This window comes from Numenius arquata, chromosome 7, assembly GCF_964106895.1.
Source record: "Numenius arquata chromosome 7, bNumArq3.hap1.1, whole genome shotgun sequence".
NCBI classification, from domain to species: Eukaryota; Metazoa; Chordata; class Aves; order Charadriiformes; family Scolopacidae; genus Numenius; species Numenius arquata.
In genome coordinates this window covers 32,304,347-32,324,629 of record NC_133582.1, presented here as the reverse complement: position 1 = coordinate 32,324,629, position 20,283 = coordinate 32,304,347, and the positions used below count along the sequence as shown (strand labels likewise).

The 20,283-nt window shown below is 55.9% G+C and overlaps 2 protein-coding genes across 4 annotated transcripts in view; both read left to right on the top strand.

The window, feature by feature from the left end:
- The window catches only part of EHBP1 (EH domain binding protein 1), a 238,442-nt gene extending 230,636 nt beyond the window's left edge, over positions 1 to 7,806 (top strand). The window contains exons 23-24 of one of the 2 annotated variants that reach the window (XM_074150615.1): positions 6,750 to 6,864; positions 7,097 to 7,806. In XM_074150615.1, the coding sequence (XP_074006716.1) occupies positions 6,750 to 6,864; positions 7,097 to 7,187 (206 nt within the window). In that variant the 3' untranslated portion in view covers positions 7,188 to 7,806. The remainder of the gene's footprint in view (positions 1 to 6,749; positions 6,865 to 7,096) is intronic. The other variant, XM_074150614.1, reaches the window with a different exon arrangement.
- Positions 7,807 to 12,896: 5,090 nt separating this feature from the next.
- Positions 12,897 to 15,189, top strand: OTX1 (orthodenticle homeobox 1). Of its 2 annotated transcripts, none has more exons than XM_074150538.1 (3): positions 12,897 to 12,993; positions 13,581 to 13,732; positions 14,431 to 15,189. In XM_074150538.1, the coding sequence occupies exons 1-3, from the start codon at positions 12,897 to 12,899 to the stop codon at positions 15,187 to 15,189; spliced, it is 1,008 nt and encodes a 335-aa protein (XP_074006639.1). The 2 variants fall into 2 exon arrangements, with proteins under 2 accessions (XP_074006639.1, XP_074006637.1); XM_074150536.1 differs by having other exon boundaries at positions 12,897 to 12,994; positions 13,558 to 13,732.
- The last annotated feature ends 5,094 nt before the right edge of the window (positions 15,190 to 20,283 follow it).

Below are 20,283 nucleotides of genomic sequence, written 5' to 3'. Positions count from 1 at the left end.
CCTTTTAACATTTCAGATCTGGTTTACAACAGCATCTCACTGGTTGGGGGGGGGGGGGGAAGAAGTCACATCAGTTTTGGTGGTAAAACACTACATTTGCCAAGTAAACGTTTCATCACAAGCAACACCAGGATTAGTGGGATCCTTTGCACAGATTTTCTTCCTTCTCTCTGCAACTCTCCCGAGTTCAGTCACTTTACCTGAATGAGAGCTCGTGGGAAGATTGACACGCAGGATAAATGAAACAATCGCATCCTTTCCATAGGGCTTTCAAGTGAATTGTACAATAATCCTGGGGATGATTCATAATAAAAAATAAACATCCAGATAGCTTAAACCATTGCTTGCATTATTTTCTTATTTAAATACCTTAAGTGTTTTCTAATGCTGCACTGCTTATACCTCTCAGTCGCAAATGCTGTCTGATAGTTCAAAGATGTTTGCTTAAAAGTTAATCCTTTGGGCTCTGTAAAATGGACCTTTTGTCTAATCAATGCAAATTGATTTTGCTATTCTGTATTGACCTCTCAACCCTTTGACTGTCCATGGTAATTTCTTTCTTCACCTGATAAGGTACCTGATCCATAATAAATCAATTCTAATTAGTTTGGAGACTTCACTGGGAGCATAAGTTTGTCGGAAAAAAAAGCAGCAGGTTTCAGGTAGCTTTTTCATATCTCTCCATCTGTGGTTATATTTTTTTGCATAAGACTACATTCACTGTTCTTGGGCAAACTTGAGTCATAAATATATACATTGCTTTCTGCAGAGACAAGACAGTTTAACTGGGAACCATACTAATGAAATATGTAAAACATAAAATACTCTAAAACCAGAGAGGAGTTGAGAGATACTAGATTGAAATCCGAAATTTCAATGCTTAATTGCCTCTTACATGTTTTACTGTCTTGGAACGTCCTAGCAGCCGCCTTTGAATGTCTAGCAGCCTATGCCATTCACATGTTGACTTGAAGAAAAATCTTTCCTTTTTTAATTTTTCTTTTGTAAGTTCAGAGAGAGATGCCTGGTTTACAGGAAGGCCCTCTTTTTTTTTTTTTCTTTTCTTTTTTTTTTTTTTTGCGTGTTACTGCTCATATGGTAAACAGGGGTTTAGGGAGAAAACATAAATGCTGGAGAATTTTACTTTTGTTCTTTATTTATACAGCAAAGCCTGCATTTAGTATTTTAACCCTCAATAAGATTATTAGTCTGCTAAAAGTTTTAGCAGTTACTGTTACCTAAAGAAAAAAAAAAAACCCAAACCAAAACACATTAAAGGAGAAACTCTCCCAAGAAAATGCCTGCGAAAACTCAAAATACAGGTTTGTGACACCTTGCCTCTCGATGTGTGTGTCAGCGCTGTACCACTTTCTGTGTCCGACGTATGCTGGGGTGCAAAGATGCACTTTTTCGGAGGCTTTGGTTAAAACCACCCCATTTATAACATGATTTCCCCGAAGAAGCGTGGGCTGCCCGGGCTGCCGGACGCTGGCTGCTCTGAGGCCATTTAGCCGATTGCTAATGAGCGCTTGGGCTCTGGGAAAGAGTTGAAAAGACAGATCTCGTTTTTACCGGCACCAATTCCGAACCTGAAATATATGGGCAGGAAAAAAAAAACAAATATATATATATATATGTATATATATATAACAGGACGGGACCGGTTTGTTTGTCTAAAAGAAAGGCAGAACGCACCAACCCAAACTGGAACTTAAAAAAAAAAAAAAAAAAAAGTCTTTGAAAGTCTTTGAAAGGTGATAATTACTGTTTTGGTAAATTGCTCTAACTCTTCCACGCGTGACTGTGCTGTTTAAAAATCTATCAACCGATTTACTAAGCTGGTTGATGACAGGGCGGGGGGGGGGGGGGGGGGGGCAGAAAAAAAAAAAAAAAAGGGAAAAAAGAAAAGAAAAAAAAAAAAAAAAAGAGTGCCTTGCAAAAGGTAGCAGCCTCCCAACTGTTGGGTGGTGCGGGGACGGTGTCCCCTTCGCCGGCCGCTGACAAGGAGGCAGGGGCAGCTGGAGAGCCTTTTGGCACTTCAGGCCGAACACAGGAATGACCGAGAGTGGTAAAAAAAAAAAAAAAAAGGCAGATTCCCCCCCCTCCTCCTCACCACTCCGCCCCCCCCCCCCCCGCTCCGTTTAGCCCTAGAGATAAGAAAGCGAGAGTTAAGGCGCTGCCTTCCCCCGGCTGGGAAGCGTTCCTCTCCGCTGGTGAGGCTGCTCCGGCCGGGAAAGACCCGAAACCCTCCGGCCAAAGAAAATATAGGTGACGGAGTTGGTTTGAGCCTGGGAAGGGTGCGCAAGGTGCTGCCTTTCACTCCGCGCGTTTTTACCGCGGCCGCGGGATGCCGGGCTTTCGGCTGCCTTTCCTCTCCCCTCCCGTCTGTTTTCCTTCCGTTCGAGGTTTAACGCCTCCTTAGAAAAGATAAGTTCGTTTTTTGCACACCTTGGGGTGGTGTGTTCATTTTCTGCCCAAGAAATGGATCTTCTTTCGGATTTTGTACATCTTGATTTATTCTTGGCTTATAGTTTGAAGTGGGTGCTCTTCTAAAAGGATTTATGCATAGGTTCACTATTTTTGTAGTTATGGTTTATATGATAAGCTTTTTATATTTAAAATCAATATGTAATCCTGTGGAGGAGCTTATCCTCTAAAACCCCATTTGTAAATCTATTTTAGCTTTGTTACACCGCGCAGCCACAGTATTCCATAGATTGATTAGGGTTCAGCAGCAGAATCCTATCAAATGGCCTGCTCTGATGATGATGCAAACTCTTTCAGGATTGCTAGTTGACTGGAACTAAAGATAAGACCTGACTGCAATCCCCCAATGTGCTCTTTACAAAACTCGTTGTTAATTTTCATCAAAGTGCCGGGCTTATTTATTATAGTGGTGAGGTTGAAGGTTTTTACTACGAGAACTTTCGAGCGTTTCCATTAAAGCATTTCTATGGGAACGGCGGCCGCCCTGTTTGCTCAAAGTAATTATCAGTTCGAGCAGTGGGGGAGAAAAAAAAAAGAAAAAAAAAAAAAGACAATATGAAGTCAATGAAGATGAATAATTGAAAAACATTTCTACTTTAACATGAGTTTAGCAAACTCTGTCATTTAAACTGCCCGTTGCGAGCGGTGGCACGGGGGCTTTAGCTTTCAACACTTTTAGCTCATATACAGCTCAGAGCTTAATCCTATTTTTGTCCGGAGTGTAGCTTTTATAACAGCATTATTCTGAAATCTTCAAATTAATCACAGCCCATATTGTAGCTTCCCAGAGCTGCCGTCAGCCTGGGTGACTGTATGTGACAGGAGTTACAGGTAATCCTGGCTTAAAAGGCACAACAGGTAGGAATCAAACTTGAACACAGCTGCTTTTTGAAACATAGGGATGCTTCCCCAAACTGCTGCCGGCAGTATTTTGTTGGGTGAAACAAAATTGCAATGTAATCACATATGAAATGATGTTGAAATACTTTTGTGCTGGTTCCCCTTTTAACCAATTGCCTGTATTTGGAGGGGGGGGGGGGGGGGAGGAGGCAAGTCAGACTCCATTTCTAGCAGGAAAAAGAAAAAAAACAAAAGTAAAAATGCAAGAGAATATTTATGCCAGCAAGTTTTCCCGTGGCGTGTTTCAAACACTAATAATGAGCAAATGCAGAAACAAAACAAAACAACAACAACAAAAAAAAAATCAAATAGTTTTGTTCCATGAAATCCTAGTATGACGTTATTTACCCCACAAATGGGTAAAAGGTGGGGTAACAAAACCTGTAGCGTTTAGAAAGGGACCTAATGGAGGTAGCGAAGGACTGAGCGAAACCTCTACCGAAATATTTGACTGATGTTTTGCTGTTTCGAAAGGTAAAATTGCTGCTGAAAGTGGAGAACTAGGGGTTGAAGGAAAAAAAAAAACAAACACCCCAAACAAACAAAAAGACCCCACAAACCAGAAACCACAAAAGCCGTTACAAATAAGAGCTTTTCAACTAAGTGAAAACTGTCAAAATGAAAATAATTCAATTGAGTGCAGGTAGAGACGGGTTTTTTCAGGTCCCTTTTCATCTAGAGCTTCCCCAGATGAGCCAGGGAGCCCGAGTCACAGCTCAGTTACCGGCAGGAGCTGGGGGGGGGGGGAAGTTGGGGCAACGTCTTGGCGGGGGTGGGGGGCAAGCAAAGCCCGTGAAAAATCTCTGCCGTGCTTTATTCTGGGGTAAAACCCTCCGGTTTGGGGGAGCTCTGACCTCGCGGCGTGTTTTAAACGGTCGAGCCCAAGGAGCCTTCCCCCCAAAAGGAGCAAAAGGGCAAGCGGGGGTGGAAATCGAGAGACCGCCTTGAAAATTAGCACCTAAACGGCTGCTCCCCAAATTAAAGCGGCTTTGTTGCAGGAAAAAAAAAAAAAGGGCTTAGATTACCGGTCATTTTGGCTGGTGGCTGTGTACACCTGGGGAAAATTATTTCCTTAACAGCGGTGGAGGGGAAGCAACGCATTTGGAAAAAGGAAAAGAAGTAGAAAGAGAGAGAGAGAAAGAGGAACAGGGAAAGAAAAAGGAGAAAGAGGAAAGAGAGAAAGAGAGAAGAAGAGAGAAGAAAGAAAGGAAGGAAGGGAGGGAGAAAGAAAGAAAGAAAGAAGAAAAGAAAAAGGAGAAAGAGGACAAGAGAGAGAGAAAGAAAGAAGAGAGGAAGAAAGAAAGAAAGAAAGAAAGAGGAAAAGAGAAAAAGAAAGAAGAAAAGAAAAAGAAAGAGGAAAAGAGAAAAAGAAGAAAAGGAAAAGGAGAAAGAGGAAAAGAGAAGCAGAAAGAAAGAAGAAAAGGAGAAAGGAGGAAAGAGAAAAGAGAAAGAAAGAAGGAGAAAAATGAAAGAGAAAATGGAAAGAGAATGAGAGCAAGGAAAAGAAAGAGAAAGGAAAGAAAAAGAAGAAGTGGGAAGTTTGGGCAGTGCCCGTCCAGGCCGATGCTCCGGGAAGGGCTCCGGGCCGCCGCCGTGCCCGGTCGCCTCTCCCACGCGTGTCCGCCCACCCGTGTGGCCGTAGGTTTTCCCTCGCCGGTGCCGGGACCCCCGACTCGCTCGTACCCGGGCGGGGAGGCGAGGGCTCCGTAAGAGTAGTTACACACATTCCTGCCTTTTCCGCCGTTTCTCCCAACCTTTATTGCAGGAGGCTGCATCTAATTTTTAATTTGTAAATACAAGGCTGAATTCCCTCTAGCACCGCTCGCTTCCATAAAGCTTCCGAGCAGTTTGGGCTGTCTTGAATAAATTCGGCTTTGGAGGGGGGTCAGGGGGATTTGAACCGGCGCATTCTTGCGGGGTTTGTGAGGATCCGCATGGTAACGGGGTGGCGAGCATTGTTCGGGTTATCTGAATGAGCACCAGCCATGTGAGTTTTAACATGATCGCCCGGGGCAATGGAGAGAAAGCCAAAAAAAAAAAAAAAAAAAAAAGAGACTACATCCCTCTCTCCCCTTCTTCGCCTTCGGGAAGGAAGGAGGAGGAAGAAGAGGAGGAGGAGGAGGAGGAGGAGGAGGAGGACACCGCCGGGCCGGTGGCGATGGCTTTTCCCAGTGGGTTGGTTTGGGTTTTTTTTTTTTTTATAGGTTGGGGGTTTTTTTTGTGTTTTGTTCTGTATTTTTTGGAGCCGGTGTCCCCTTTCCCTCCCGCTCCTCATTTGTCCGGCTATCTCCCTCATCATCTACCGCTCCTGCTTTTCATTGTTTACCTTCTTAATGAGGGAGGCGGGGAAGGCTGGGGCTTGAGTGACGGCGACAAGCCCTTACGGGGCTGGCTGCGGAGCCGGGGGCTGCGGAGCGGCCCCGGGGGGGCTTCGGCGTGCGGGGCCGGGCCGGGCAGCGGCGAGAAGGATCGATCCCTTTGGGAAAAAGAAGGGGGGAGGTGGGGGGGGAGGCAGCGGGGGCGAAGGGGCCCCGCTATATGAGGTAGCAAGTGTGTATATATATATATTTATTTTTTTTTTAATTATTATTATTATTATTTTTTTACTTCAAAGCGGGGGGGGGGGGGGGGGCGGAGGGGAAGGGAACGCTAATTAACTGATACCTGCTTTTAAAGTTACTGGGAAGCATATGGTGCCCTGCGTGAGATTCCTCCCGCTGCTCGGAGGAATTAGCAAAAGAGGAGCCGGGTTGTGGGGAAACGGGCTGCGTTCGGTAAATGCCGGTGCCCGTCCGGGGAACAGTCGGGGGGGAGAGGGGGAGAGAGAAAAAGAAGCAAAATAAAACAAACAAACAAAAAGTACCCCGAAAGGACCCCAAAGTCGCTGCCCAGGTGGGCAGGAGGAGAAAATTTTGGCCGGCGGGCTGCGCTTCTCCCCGCCGTACCTCCGGCAGGGGAAGGGGAGAGCGGCAGCGGGCCGGGATGGGCCGGGATGTACCGGGCTGGGATGTGCCGGGATGGGATGTGCCGGGAGGTACCGGGAAGGGATGTACCGGGCCGGGATGTGCCGGGATGGGATGTACCGGGATGTGCCGGAATGGGATGTGCCGGAATGGGATGTGCCGGGCCGGGATGTACCGGGATGTGCCGGGATGTACCGGGATGGGATGTGGCGGGATGTGGCGGGTTGTGCCGGGCCGCGATGCTCCGCTGCCTGTCCCGCCTCCGCGGCCGCGGGTCTCGGCGCAGCTGGCTGCGCGGTGGCGGCCGCGGCGTCTCAAGGAGGGTTTTTTTTTGTTGTTGTTGTGTTTTATTTTGGTTTTTTTTTTTTTTTCGTTTTTGTTTTTTCTTTTCTCCGGCAGACTGGCAGAAGACCGAAGCGCAGAAGAGGCGAGAGCAGCTTTTGCTGGACGAACTCGTTATTCTCGTTAACAAACGGGACGCGCTGGTCAGGGACCTGGACGCCCAGGAGAAGCAGTGAGTCGGGAAACAGGGGTGGGAGGGGTGTGTGGGTGGGTGGGGGTGTGTGTGTGTGTGTCCCACCACGACCCCCACGGAAAGTTTGCGCCAAGTCCGCGGGGAGCCGTGGCCGCGGCCGCGGTGGCCCGCGGAGAGGGGTTGGGGGGGGGAGACATACGCACACACGTAGCTCGGCGAGAGCGCATCCCGCGCAGCCCCTCACCGCGCCTCCCGCCGCCTCTTTCCGCAGGGCCGAGGAAGAGGACGAGCATTTGGAGAGGACCCTGGAGCAAAACAAAGGCAAGATGGCCAAGAAGGAAGAGAAATGCGTCCTCCAGTGAGCGGCCTTTCCCGCAGCACGGCTCTTTCTTAACGTTTTTAAAAACGCCGACGTGAGGCTGGGGGGAAGAAAATAAATAAAAAAAAAATAATAATAAAAAAAAAATGTTTGGAAAAAAAAATTAAAAACTTTTTTTTTTTCCATTTTCTTAGGCCGGATCTAGGCTGCGCCGGGCCCCGCTCTGTTGTTTTTGTTGTTTGGTTTTTTTTTTTTTTTTTTTTGTTGTTGTTTTTTTGTTTTTTTGTTTTTTTCTTTTTGGTTTCCATTGAAGCGAACTCGCGTTGTACCGGGGTTTCCTTGTGGGCTCAGCTGTCCTGCCGAAAGGGTTTGAAATGAAATCGCCGAGACGTGCGGGCGATGCCGGAGAAGTGCGGAGGGAGCGGGGGAAATAAAGTCTGTCCTGGTTGCTGCAGCTGGAGGAGGAGGGCTGAGTTTTGAAATAAATACGGTTTTTTTTGTCGTAATAGGATTAGAGAGGGGGATATAGGAAAAAAAAAAAAAAATAAAAATCATTGGGAACGGTTTCATCTAAGTCCTGCCATATGTAATACTTAATAAGCTACCTACATTTTATAGTTAGGTCAGATCCACCCCGGTTATTATTAAAAATGTGCTGTATTTACCAGTGTTTTATTTCAGCAGTTTTACACTTCCCCGGGAGCGGAGCCGAGCTGCTTTGCTTTACTCGGAGGGGGGGGGAGATTTCTTGGGGCGCAAAGCACGGGAGGCAGCTGCCGGGGGGGCGGCCCGGAGCAGAACCGAGCACCGGCCCGGCTCGGGGTACCGGGGCTTCTTCTCCCCCCCCAACTCTGCCTCCCCCCACTCCGCCTCCCCGGGCCCGGGCCGCGCTGCCGCTCTGAGTTATTTATTGCGGCCGGGACGCGTCGTCCCCCCCCCCCCGCCCCCTCCCCGCGCCCCGCCACCCGCCCCGTCCGTGTGCCCCCCACGCGTGTCCCGCATCGTCCCTTCGTGGAGCTCGTCTCGTTTATTTATTACAGTACCGAGTCATATATAAAATTTTCAATAAAAGCCGAATCTTTCTTACCGTAACTGCCGCTTTCCTCTTTACCTGGAAAACTCCCTGCCCCCCCTTCTCCCGCTCCGTTCTTCCCTCCGCCGGTCTGGGAGGGGGGCCCGGGCGCCGGGAAGGGCCCGACCCCTCGCGGGGGCAGCGGGGCTCCGCCGCCGCTTCGCCAACGCCACGAAACCCACCGGAGGGGAAAAGTTCTTCGTTTGTTTTTAATAAAACCCAAGTCGGGGTGGGGGGCGAGGGGGGAGGTGAAACTTTTCCCTGCGGGGCCGATGCCGGGGAAGTGGGGGGGGGGGGGGGGGCGGGGAATACGCGGCCAAAACGCCGCTGCGGCCGCGGGCGCGCAAGGAGCGCACCCGCGGGGAGCGGAGCGGAGCGGAGCGGCGGGGCCCGGAGGGAGCCCAAACCCGGCGGAGACGCGGCTGCCGTGTCGGGAGGGACACCCCCACCCCCCCCACACCGCCATCGCCGGCGGCTCCGGGTGCAAACGCGACCCGCTCCCACTAGAAAAAAACACCCGCCCCGGTTCCTTAGTGGAGGAGGGAGCCGAGCGGCCGCCGGTGCAGGCGGGCTGTGCCGGGCCAGGGGTCCGGGGGCTGCCCCGGTGCCCCCCCGATGCGTTTGGCCCCGGTACGAAGTTGCGGAGGATGCGCGGAGCCTCCCGCCGCCGGCAGCGCAGGGGGCGGCGGGCAGCTGGTTCGGTTCCGCCGCGCCCCTCTCCCCAAAACCTAGGGACTGGGGAAGTCGGGGGGGTGGGGAGGGCCGGACGGACGACACACGCTCCGAGGACTCCGCGGCCGCGGAGGACAGCGGAGGCTCGGGATGGGGGGGGGGGGGAGAGGGCGGCAAAGCCCCCGGCGCTGCCTGCTCGGCCGGGAACCGGGAGCCGCTGAGCTCCGAGGTCTGGGGGGGGGGGGGGGGGGGAGGGGGGGAAGAGTGGCAGGGGTGGGGGGGTTTGAGTGCAGGTGGGCATCCCCCCCCCCCCCCGCCCCTTGTCTGTCTTCTAATGTGAAAAATGTAACTCTGTCCCCGGGTTGCGGCAAAAATAAGTGTTGTGTGTCCCCCTCCCGCTCCCAGCCCCCCCGGGGCCCCCAGCCGCCCTCCCTGCCCCTGCCCCTGCCCCTGCCCCTGCCCCTGCCCCTGCCCCTGCCCTTCCCCGCCGGGGCCGTGGGGAAGCGCGGCCCGTCCCCCTGCCCGCCCGCAGCCCCCGCCCGGCCGCCGACCTTACCTGGGCGCCGCGGGGAGGGCGCAGGCTCTGTCCGGCGGAGGGTCAGGGGCCGGGACACACACACACACACACACACCGGGACCGTCACCCCAAGGGGCGGCGAGCCCCAGGCCCGCCCTGCCCGCAGCCCCCGGGCGAGCCTGCGGGGAGGCGTCCGCAATTGGGGACTGGGCAACTGCGGTGGTTGCGGGGGAGTATGGGGGTGTGGGGGTTTGGGGAGGCACGGAAACCCACCGGTGGGGGACGGGGGGCACCCCCAGGGGGCGGCTGCTACCCGCCAGGACAGGGGCTGGCGGGGCGAAGTGATGGGAAGACGGGGGGGCGGGGGAAAACGCTGCCCCGGCCCCGGGAACTGCCCCGCAGGGACCGGGGCAAAACGGGGGGCCTGGAGCGGGGGGAAAGTGGCCCCCCAAAGCCTTCCTCCTCCCTCCTCCCCCCTCCCTTCACTTTTTTGTGAATGGGGCCGCGGCGCCTTTGTTGCGGGGAGAAGCGCCCGTGTCTCTTCGCTGACTTTCGTGGGCGAACGCGGGGGAGCCGGGCAACCTCCTTTTCTCTCCCCGCACCGGCTCCCTCCCGCCCGGATCAGCCGGTTCCCTCCTCGCCCGGGAAAAAAAAAAAAAAAAAAAAAAGAAAAGAAATAAGAAAAAAAAATAGAGGGCAAAGGAAGAGAAAAAAAAAAATTAAAATAAAATGGGGGGGTGGGGTGGGGAGAGAAGGAAACCCGCGCTTCGGTCGGGGCCGGCGGGCAGCGCCTTTGAACATTAGCTCGCTTTCAGCTCCGAGGGCAATTAGAGGGAGTTGATTTGGGGAGACCGACAAAAGCCGCGCACCGGAGCCCTCGTTAGAGGTGCGGGGCCGCTCCGCTCCCCCCTCGCGCACCGACCCCACCGCTCCTCGCCCTCCCTCTTCTTCCCCCCCCCCTTCCGCGCACCGACCCCACCGCTCCGCTTTTGCCGCCGCTGCGAGCAACGAGGCGGGCTGCGCGGAGCGGCGCGGAGCGGAGCGGTGGGTTCCGTTCCCCCCACCCCCTCCGCCGCCCGCCCCTCTCCCCACCGCCCACGGGCCGCCCCCCCCGCGGCGCAGAGCAGCCCCCTGAATTCAGGACGCGCGGTGAAATGTGCGGCGGCGGCTTTTTTTAAATTATTTATTATTATTTTAAAAGCACAAAGTTTGGGCGAGCCTTCAGGCACCGGGAGGGGGCCGGGACCCCGCTCCCCCCGGCTCCCCCCGGCTCCCCCCGCTCCTCGCACCGACTCCCCCGTCCAGCAGCACCCTCCGCGCTGGCGGCCGAAACTTTTCCGCGGTCCCCTCGGACGGCGGGGACGCGGAGCGGCGGCTCGGGGTGTGTGTGTGTGTGGGGGGGGGGGTGTCTGCCGGGGCTCCGCTGCGCGGGCTCCGAGCGCCTCCCCCCGCAACAACTTCTCTAACCATTCCCACCCCCGCCATTCCCCTCCGCGGAGGTTGCGCGGGCCCTGCGCACACACCCACCCCTCCCCACACACACACGTACCCCCCTTCACTCTCCCGGCCGGCGCTCCGCCGGGGCCGGTCCGGACGAGGCGGCGGGTGCGCGGGGGAGCGCGGAGCGGCGCGGGGGGGTGTGTGTTGGGGGGGGGGGGCGGGGGGGGGGGGCGCGGAGGCAGCCGTGGCCCTGCGCTGCCATTGCCCGTCGGGCTGTCAGTCAGGCGGGGAGCGGCCGGGGATTGGCGCCGGGGCTGGTTACGCAGATGCTTTGCGCGCACATACAAGGGTAGGGCCGGGGGTAGGTGATCAATCCTCATCAGGGCCGCGGCTCCATCGCCCCGACAGCGCGGGCCGCCGGCAAGGTAACGCGGGGCACCCCGGCAAGTTGGGGGTGCGCGGCCGGGGCATCGCCCCCCCCCCCCCTTTCCCCTGTCGCCCTCCCTAGGCTGCTTCTCACCTGCCGGACACCCCCACCCCCCCCCTTCACCCCTCCGCCCCACCCGCCCGCCCCCTCCGCGCCCCCCCACCCACCCCCCTCCCCGCCCGCTCCGCCCTGCGCGCAGCCCCCGCCGCTCCTCCGCAGGTGGCCGCGCAGGTGAGGCGGGCGGGGGGCCGCGGGCACCGCGCTCCCCGACGGGGCGGGTGGCGGCGGGACGGAGCGGGCCCGCGGCACCGGCACCAGCGGTGTGTGTGTGTGTGTGCAGTGGGGGGGGGACGGGGGTGGGTACCCCGGGATTTTCCCCTTTCTCTTCATTTTTTTTCCCTACTTTATTCCCCGCTTTTCCCCCTTCTTCTCGCCGCCCGGGACGGTCCCGCTCCGCCGCGCTCCTCGGCAAAGTTATGCAACGGCGGGTCACGGCGCCCGGCCTGCCGATGGGGGGGACACACACACAGACACACACACACACACGGGGGGGACACCCCCACCCCAAACCTGCCACCCCCGCCGCCGGGATCGGGGAAGGGGGGGGGGGTGGTGGTGGTGGGGTTGGTGTCCCGGCCTCGGCAGCGGGGGCCGCCCCCGGGGGCTCGGCAGGGCCGCCCGGGGTCTCTCCGCCCCTTCCTCCCCTCCGCGTTTATCTGCTGCTTTTTTTGCCACCCCAGCCCGGTCGCTGCCTCCCCGAGCCGGCGGCCGCCGGGTCCCCCCGTGTCGTGTGTCCCCCCCGCCCGGCCCCGGGACGGGCCCCGGCGCTGCCGCCCGCTCGGGTGCCCGCGCTCTCCCTTTCCCTTTTTCCCTTTTTAACTCTTATCCATTTCTAATTAAAACGTCCCCGTCTGCTCGCTTTTAAATTAATTATACTTCCCTCCTCTGGTACCTCCTTTTGATTCCTAATCCAATTATCTTTTTAAATAATTGCTTTATCTCTCCCCATCGCCGGGCACTAGTGCCTCTCAGCACTTGTGCGCAACTCGCCTTCGTTTAAAATAAAATAATAATAATAATAATAATGATGGTTAAAAAAATTTGCAATTAAAGACCGCCTGCCCGGTGCCCCCGGGGCGCCCATCGGCCGGACTCGGGGCGGCCGGACCCCTAACCTGCCTCTCTCCGCTCTCTCCCCAGGCGCTCCGGCCTCGCCTCTGCGCGGGGAAGAAATCCGCCTTTTTGTTTCCCGATCCTCGTTGTTGTTTTAATTTTTTTTTCTGGTTTTATTTTTTCTTTTCCTTTTTTTTTTTTTTGTTTATTCCTAATTCCCTTTGCCTGCGATCGCTTGAGGACCTCGCGGCGGTGACGGCGGGACCGAACGAAAAAAGCTCCTTTTACACCAGTTTTGTGCTCTGTTTTTAAATTGTTGTTGGCTTTTAATTTTTTTGCCTCTAGTCTGGGGTTTTTTTTGGGGGATTCTTTTTGTTGGGGATATTTTTTTTTTTTCTCCTTTTCCCCCCTTTCCCCACCCCAAACATTTGATTTATTTCATTTTTATTATTTTATTTTATCTTTTTTTTTTTTCTGCGGGACTTTGGAGGAAACCTGCCCGGCTTTTAGCATGATGTCTTACCTTAAACAGCCCCCTTACGGCATGAACGGGCTGGGGCTGACGGGCCCCGCCATGGACCTGCTGCATCCCTCCGTGGGGTACCCGGGTGAGTGCCCTGTTCCACGACACCCCCCCCCCCATCCCCACCATCACCCACCCCTGTTCTGGTGGGTGCCTGTCAGCGAGCGGAGGGGAAAAAGCTCCGTCCCGGGCGGGTTTGGAGGAACCCGTGGGGCCGCGCTGTTTGGGGTGGACTGCGGGGTGGGTGCCCCCTTTGCCCGTAGCCCGGGGTGAGGGTACAGTGCCGGCTCCAGCTGAATTTCCCCCCATCCCCGGGGTTCCTTCATTCCTGAGGGGATTTTTAAGGCTAAAAAAGCTTTAATTTAAAAAAAAAAAAAAGTCGATTTATTTCGATGCAACGAAATCTCTCTGCTGCTCCCACCGGGGCCGGGCCTGACCCTTCCCCAGCCCTGTGCCGCTCACCCTGCCTGCAGCAGGACAGTGTCCAGCCCGGGGGGGCACTGCCCGGCTGGGGTGCGCAGGGACCACTGCCGCTCTTTAGGCTCCGAGGGACGGGGGGGGGGATGCTTCGCAGGCGCCTGCCCCAAGGGTGCCGGGGTTCCCGCCGTGCCAAGGGGGTGTGGGAGGTGTGCGGGGACCTGGCGTGACCGGCGTGGCGGTGCTCGCCCCCAGCCACCCCACGGAAGCAGCGGCGGGAGCGCACCACCTTCACCCGCTCGCAGCTGGACGTGCTGGAGGCACTCTTCGCCAAGACCCGCTACCCCGACATCTTCATGCGGGAGGAGGTCGCCCTGAAGATCAACCTGCCCGAATCTCGAGTCCAGGTACGGGACCTGCACGGGGAGACCTCTCACGGGTTTGGGGTGGGGGGGGGGGGTTGGGATGCAGGGGCATCCCGGCTCGCCTGGCACGACTCGGTCGCAGCTCTTCATCCACGCTCATCCCTCTTTCCTCGGGGTCGGGATGCCTGTGGGCTCCCGGCTGCTTGGCTGTCCCACCGTGGCGGCACGTGGGTAAAGGGGGACTTCTATTTTTCTTTTTTACTCTCTTTTATTATTAATTTTATTTTTATTAATATTTTTCTGCCCTCTACCACCTGCCCCAGGGAGTAGCCGCCGCTTCCCAGGGGTGCTCCCTCTGGCACTGCTCCCCCGATGAAGGATCCGACGCAGGATCCGTCCCCCAAAACCATATTTTGTCACCGTGCTGGGGACATGCACAAGCTGGGACACCCCAGCTGCTTGGCCCCGGGCATCCTTGCTTGGGACGGGATGCGGGGTGGCCCGGGTGCCAGACGGGGCAGGTTTATTTTTTTTTTTTTGGGGTGCGGGGGTGTGTGGTGCTAAATGGCTGGGCGTGGGTGCCGGGAGAACTGGTGCCGGGGTGAGGTTGGTTGGGCGCTCCTAGGGTGAGGAGGGGCGAGGAGGTGAGTGGGGGGGCTCTTTGCTCCCCCCCACCACCCCTCCTCGCCCCGCTGCTCATCCCCCTGTCCCCCGTCCCCCCCCCCATTTTCTCGCCCCAGGTCTGGTTCAAGAACCGTCGTGCCAAGTGCCGGCAGCAGCAGCAGAGCGGTGGTGGGGCCAAGAGCCGTCCGGCCAAGAAGAAATCCTCTCCGGCTCGTGAGAGCTCAGGTTCAGAGAGCAGCGGGCAGTTCACGCCGCCGGCAGCGGCCTCCAGCTCAGCCTCCTCTTCCTCCTCCAGCTCAGCCTCCTCAGCCCCAGCGGGCGCCCCGGCATCTCTCAGCACCCCGGCCTCGTCCATCTGGAGCCCGGCTTCCATCTCTCCTGGTGCGGCGCCGGCGGGGGTGACGGTGCCCGAGCCCTTGCCGCCGGCCGCCGCGTCCTGCATGCAACGGGCCGGCCCCGCCGCCGCGGCCGCCTCCGCCAGCTACCCTGTCTCCTACGGCCAAGGCGGGGGGTACGGGCAGGGTTACCCCGCGCCGCCCTCCTCGTCCTATTTCGGGGGCGTGGATTGCAGCTCCTACCTGGCGCCCATGCACTCCCACCACCATCCCCACCAGCTCAGCCCGATGGGGCCCTCCTCGGTGCCCGGCCACCACCACCACCACCCGCTGAGCCAGAGCTCGGGCCACCACCACCATCATCACCATCACCACCACCATCAGGGTTACGGTGGCACCGGGCTGCCCTTCAACTCCTCCGACTGCCTGGACTACAAGGAGCCTGCCGCTGCCGCCGCTGCCTCCTGGAAGCTCAACTTCAACTCCCCTGACTGCCTCGACTACAAGGACCAGGCGTCCTGGCGCTTCCAGGTCTTGTGAGGGGCTGACCACCATCCCCCCCCCGGCCCGGGGTCTCCCCACCACCTCCTGGACAGGACTCTGGCTCTTCCTCCACCTCCTCCTCCTCCTTCTTCCCCCCCTCTTTGTTAGCAGCGGTGATGCCCTGGGGGATGTCCTACCACCCCCATCTCTACTGACTGATATTTATTTGCTTCCTGCGCCCCTCCAGTGGGTTTATTATAATTATTATTTTTTTAAACACAACAGAAGAGGAGTTTAAAAAAAAAAAAAAAAAGTAAAATAAAAAGCCTAGCGTCTCCCCTGCTGCCCCCCCACCCCGGGCAGAGGCGCAGGCTGGCTCCTGCCCTGCCGGTGCCCCCCCAACTTCACGCGGGGACCCTCACCCCCTCCTGGCTGCGGGAGCCCCCAGTTTGCCAGTCCTGTACAGCCTCTTGCCGCTGGGAGCGGTGGGAACGATGTAAATACTAGGTCCGTTCCAGTGACCGTGATTATTTTTAGTTGATGCTGTTGGGTTGGCATTTATCTAGATTCTAACATGGAACAGAACTTTAAAAAAAAACAAGATTTTTTTTTTTAAATTTTAATTTTTTTTTCCCTAAAAATGAATCTTTCCCCGTTTTGCATCCTCCGTCCGTCCTCAAGGGCTCCGTGTGAGCTCGGCCGTGCTGTTGCGGGGCTGGGGCCAGGGCAGTGGGCTTAGGGGGCCAGCAGCCCGGTACGGGGCGGGGGAGAAATCCCTGGAGGGGAGGGAAGGGCTGCCCCCGCTGATCCACAACCTGCAGACCAAAAAAACCAAAACTTTTGGAAAAAAAAATTAAAAAAAAAATAAAACAGAAAGAAAAAAAAGCAGAAAAAAAAAAGTTTTGGTTTCTTTTTTTGGGGGAGGGATGCAGGGAAAAGCAGCTCTGCTTTGGGGCTAGGGGGGGATGTGACTTTTTTGGGGGGGTGTTTTTTGGTTTGGTTACTTTTTATTATTTTTATTTTTAGCCCCTTCCGTCGGTCTGGGCTACAGCCTGCTGTGCCTGGCTGCCTTTCCAGCAGCTTTGTCCCGCAGGGGGAGAGGGACCGTGTACGTGTGATTTTTGATGCCGTAACCCCACACTTACCCCTTCGACTGTAAGGCAACCCCCCCCCCCCCCAATAAAGTCCAAACTAATAAATGCGGTGGTCTCCTGTCCTCTTTCCTTCCTCCCTGCCTCCTCTTCCCCAGGAAACTTCCCGGCTGGGAGCACGGCGCTGGGAAAGGCTTCCCGGGGGGGTCCCAGCAGGATTGGGAGAGGTGTGTGTGATGAGTTTGCGAGTGCTCTGGAGGGGGGACACCCACTGCCGCCGTGGTGGGTGTGGGCTGGGAACCCGCTCTTATGTTAATTGCCGCTGATAATTGGTTACTGATTTATTGCTGCAACGCCGTGCTGGTGGGACCCACGGGATGGGCAAATGCTGGCCCAAACAGCACCTGCTGGGGTGGCCCCACGGTCTCAGCCCACCCCCACCCCCCCCAGCAAAGGCTGGCCTGGGTGGTGCAAGGCCCCCCCCGCAGCGATGTAAGCATCCAGCCAGCCCCCTGCCGTCCTCTGCAGGGTGGGGGGACATGCTCAGCACCCCTGCTTCCAGCCCTTGCTCCTGTTTATCTCCCTCTGCAGCCACTGCCGGCGAAGTGGGGGGTGGTGGTGGATGGGGATAGGAATTATTTCTCGTGACTATTTCCCCTTCTTTTCTGTTTTTTTCCCCAGCTGTTGGAGGCTGCCCGGTGCTGCTGGGGCTGTTCCCACTCCTGTGGGGCTGGGGCCAAGGGGACCAGCACCGCTCCCCCTGCTTGGGATGCACTGGCAGTTTGGGGATTGGTGGAGGAGGGGAGGGTGGTGGCGGTGGTGGTGGGGGTCATCCCCAAATTCCCATCCTGTGGTCTTGCAGCAGTGCCCGGTGCAGCCCAGGGCTGTGCTGTGATGTCCCCGAGTACCCCTGGGGTAGCAGGGACCACGGGGGGCAAGAGATGTCACAGTGATGTGCTCCGGGCAGCTGCTTTGGGGGAAGGTTGCACCTCCCTCTCGTGTCCACCCCCTCCATCCCCCCCACCCCGCCAGCATCCTAGTGGGGTGTGAGTGGGGCTGGCAACGTGCTGCCGCGGCTGCTGAGGAATGGGCTGCAGTGGGACACCAGCGGGGCCAGCCCCAGCGGGGCCACCAGTGTGTCCTCCCAGGGTCATGGCCGATGGCCTCCAGCACCCGCACGGGAGGGGATGGGTGCAGCTGAGTCAATTTTAGGGGATTTTTTTTTTTTTTTTTTCTTTAAATGGCTGTTTTCCTTGTTGGCTCCTTCACTGCGCATATATATATACACACACACACATACATAAGAATTTTTATATATATCAAAGTGTATAAAAGAATCCTTCCGCTCTGCAGGCAGCAGGGAGGCACTCTTCACGCCAAAGGGTGGCTGTCCGGGCAGTCTGAGCGGGGACCCTGCCTGCTGGGTACGGCTGCCACCAGTCTGTACCGTCCCCAAGCCCTTCCCCTTCTCCTTCTAAAGGGAAAAAGTTACCACAGCCCTCCTGGAGCCACGGGAAGAAATAAATCTCTGCTGGGCACAAAGTGAACCAAAGTTGCCCTCCTGGGCGTAGTGGGCATCCAAGTGACAACAGCCAGCAGGTCTATAACCCCCTCTTGTCCGCCCCCCCAACTTCATCATCTTTAAACAGAAGGTGCACACGCTTCATCCTCCTTTAAAATTGTGTTCTTTTGTGACTCAGTAAATCAGTGCTGCTGAGAGATGCAGCCAAGGGCGGGGGGGGGCTAAATTTTTCTCCCTCGGTTTGAGTGAGGCGGTGGTCGTAAATCTCTTAACCCAGTGCCCCACGGTGCAGCCGTGTCCCCAGTTTAGGTCTCTGCGGGGTGCCCCTGTCCCCGTCCCCCCCCCCCCCCCCCCCAGCCCGGGGAACCGTCCCCAGTTTGGGCAACCAGGTGCTGTGCGCTGGTGGCTTCTCCAGCATGTGAGCATTTTCCTGTCCTGCTCGTGCAAGGCGGGGGGGGGGCTGCTTACAGAGATCTTTCCCTGATCACATCAAATAATGTCTTTGCCCTCAAAGCCTGGCTTCATATTTTGTTGGGGTTTTTTTTTTTTTTTCTGCTGTTGTTGTTGCATTTCTCCCAGCCCTGGAGTTTCTTCAAAGGGCGACAAGCACAATTCAAGTGGGAGCAGCTGGTTTGCTGGAAAACAACTAAAATTATAAAATTGTGATTCATGGTGTTTGTGGTTTTTTTTTTTTTCCTTTTTTTTTCCTCCCTCATATCGGGTAGAACCCCCCCCCGGAAAAACAGGGTGGTGACAAACCAGCGCATCACCTGCCAGCTCAGCCCAGCCTGCTCAGGCCTTGTCTTCCCTCTGCTGCCCCGGGGGGGGGGGGGGGTGTTGGTGCCACCTGAGGCGGGGGGGGGTCGGGGCAGGCGAGATGCCACTTGCACCCACCAGTGGGTGAACATTAGTCCAGGGAGGGATTGCGCGCACACACACCCACACACACCCACACACCCCCCCCCCCCCCCCCCCCCCCCCCCCCCCCCATTTCCATTTCACCCTGCATCCTGCTGGGGCGGCGGAGCAAACGTCTCCCACCCCCGCGGCGCTGCCGCCCCCAATGCAAGTCTTGGCAGGCAACGGGGCATGCTGCCCGCTGCCCGGCTCTGGGAGCAGGCGCCGGCGGGATCACAGGGCTTCTCTTCTTCATATTTTTTTTTTTTTTTTTTTTTTTTTTTTTGGGGCAGCCCCAGTTGTGAAACAGCCTCCTGGGTGCTGGGTGCCTCCCGTCTCCAGCAAGAAGACTGCTGGGCTCATGGTTATTATTAGTATATTATTAGTATTTAATTTTAATGGTGTTTTTTCTTGTTTTGTTTTGATTTTTTTTTTTTTTTTTTTTTTTTTTTAAATAGCATTTGCTGCCGGACCACGGTGCTGCCAGTGGCCCAGGGGCTGGTGCCGAGATGCTGGATGATCTGGCACAAACCCTCGGTGAAGCTCCTGCCTCTCACCCCAGTGCCGGCAGCCGCCTCCGCATGCCAGCACCGGCTCCAAAGGCATGTGGTGCTTTCCTGCCTGTAAGTCAAGGGCCAAGACTTGTGGCGGGGAGGGAGGGGGGGGGAAAGAGGGGCGGCGGGGGGGTAAATGTTCCCCAGCTTGGGCTGCCAGTAGTTTTTCTGCTTGGTGCATCACGGGCTTGAAATTATTTATGATCTATTTGCCCTTATTGGAGTATTTGCTCTGAGTAGAGCTCCCGCTTGGAAAGCCGTGCTTTTTTTGAAAAGCTTTTTTTTTTTTTTTTGGAAAGCTATTTATTTATTTATTTATTTGTTTGTTTGTTTGTTTTTATGGTGGGGAGCTGTGACGGGTGATGATCTGCCCACCCTGAGGCTGGGCAGGGATGAATGCTGGCCGGGGTGGCCCACAGCCGGCTCCCGGAAGTGTTACATCTGAGCATAAATTAAATTATTTAAAAAAAAAAAACCAAAACCTATAAATTATCTAACATCATCAGTTTCAGGAGACGTACCCACTGACGTGACCTATCACGGCTATTCTGTAGACACCCTTTCTGGCAGGGCGCGGGGAAAACAGATGACTGATTAAAGCTGAATAAGGCGCCGTCGCACCCCGCCATTCCTGGTTTTCCCCGCGCTGACCCCTACGTTAGCCGGCCGCTGCCGATTCACGCACGTGGGGCAGCAATTAACGCACAGAAAAGCCCCACATTGGTTCCAAACCTCTTCTGAATTTGTCAATAAAAACCTGCCTGGCTGAGGAACCTGCTGTACGGGGGAGCCCTGCTTTCATGGCGTACGGGCGAGCACAGAAAGCCGCGGGGAAGGAGAAGGGTGAAAATGGTCAGAGGGCTGAAGCCTAAAGGAAAACATATGTCCGGTTCCAGTTAAATCCCTATCCAACACCTTTTTTTTTTTTTTTCAGGACAGACAGGACTTTTTTTCCAAGAAAGCCGTGAAGAGGATTTTTTATTTTTTATTTTTTTTTTAATGAAAACCTGCGATTTTAGGAAACGGCATCGGGGATGTTATGTACATTTCTAGTATCATTTCCTGTATATTTTTAAGCTGAAATCCT

Coding starts and splice junctions, on each gene's coding strand:
- OTX1 (XM_074150536.1), top strand. CDS start 12,897: ATGATGTCTTACCTTAAACAGCCCCCTTACGGCATGAACGGGCTGGGG. Junction 12,995..13,557: donor CCCTCCGTGGGGTACCCGGG/TGAGTGCCCTGT, acceptor CCTGGCGTGACC/GGCGTGGCGGTGCTCGCCCC. Junction 13,733..14,430: donor TGCCCGAATCTCGAGTCCAG/GTACGGGACCTG, acceptor TTCTCGCCCCAG/GTCTGGTTCAAGAACCGTCG.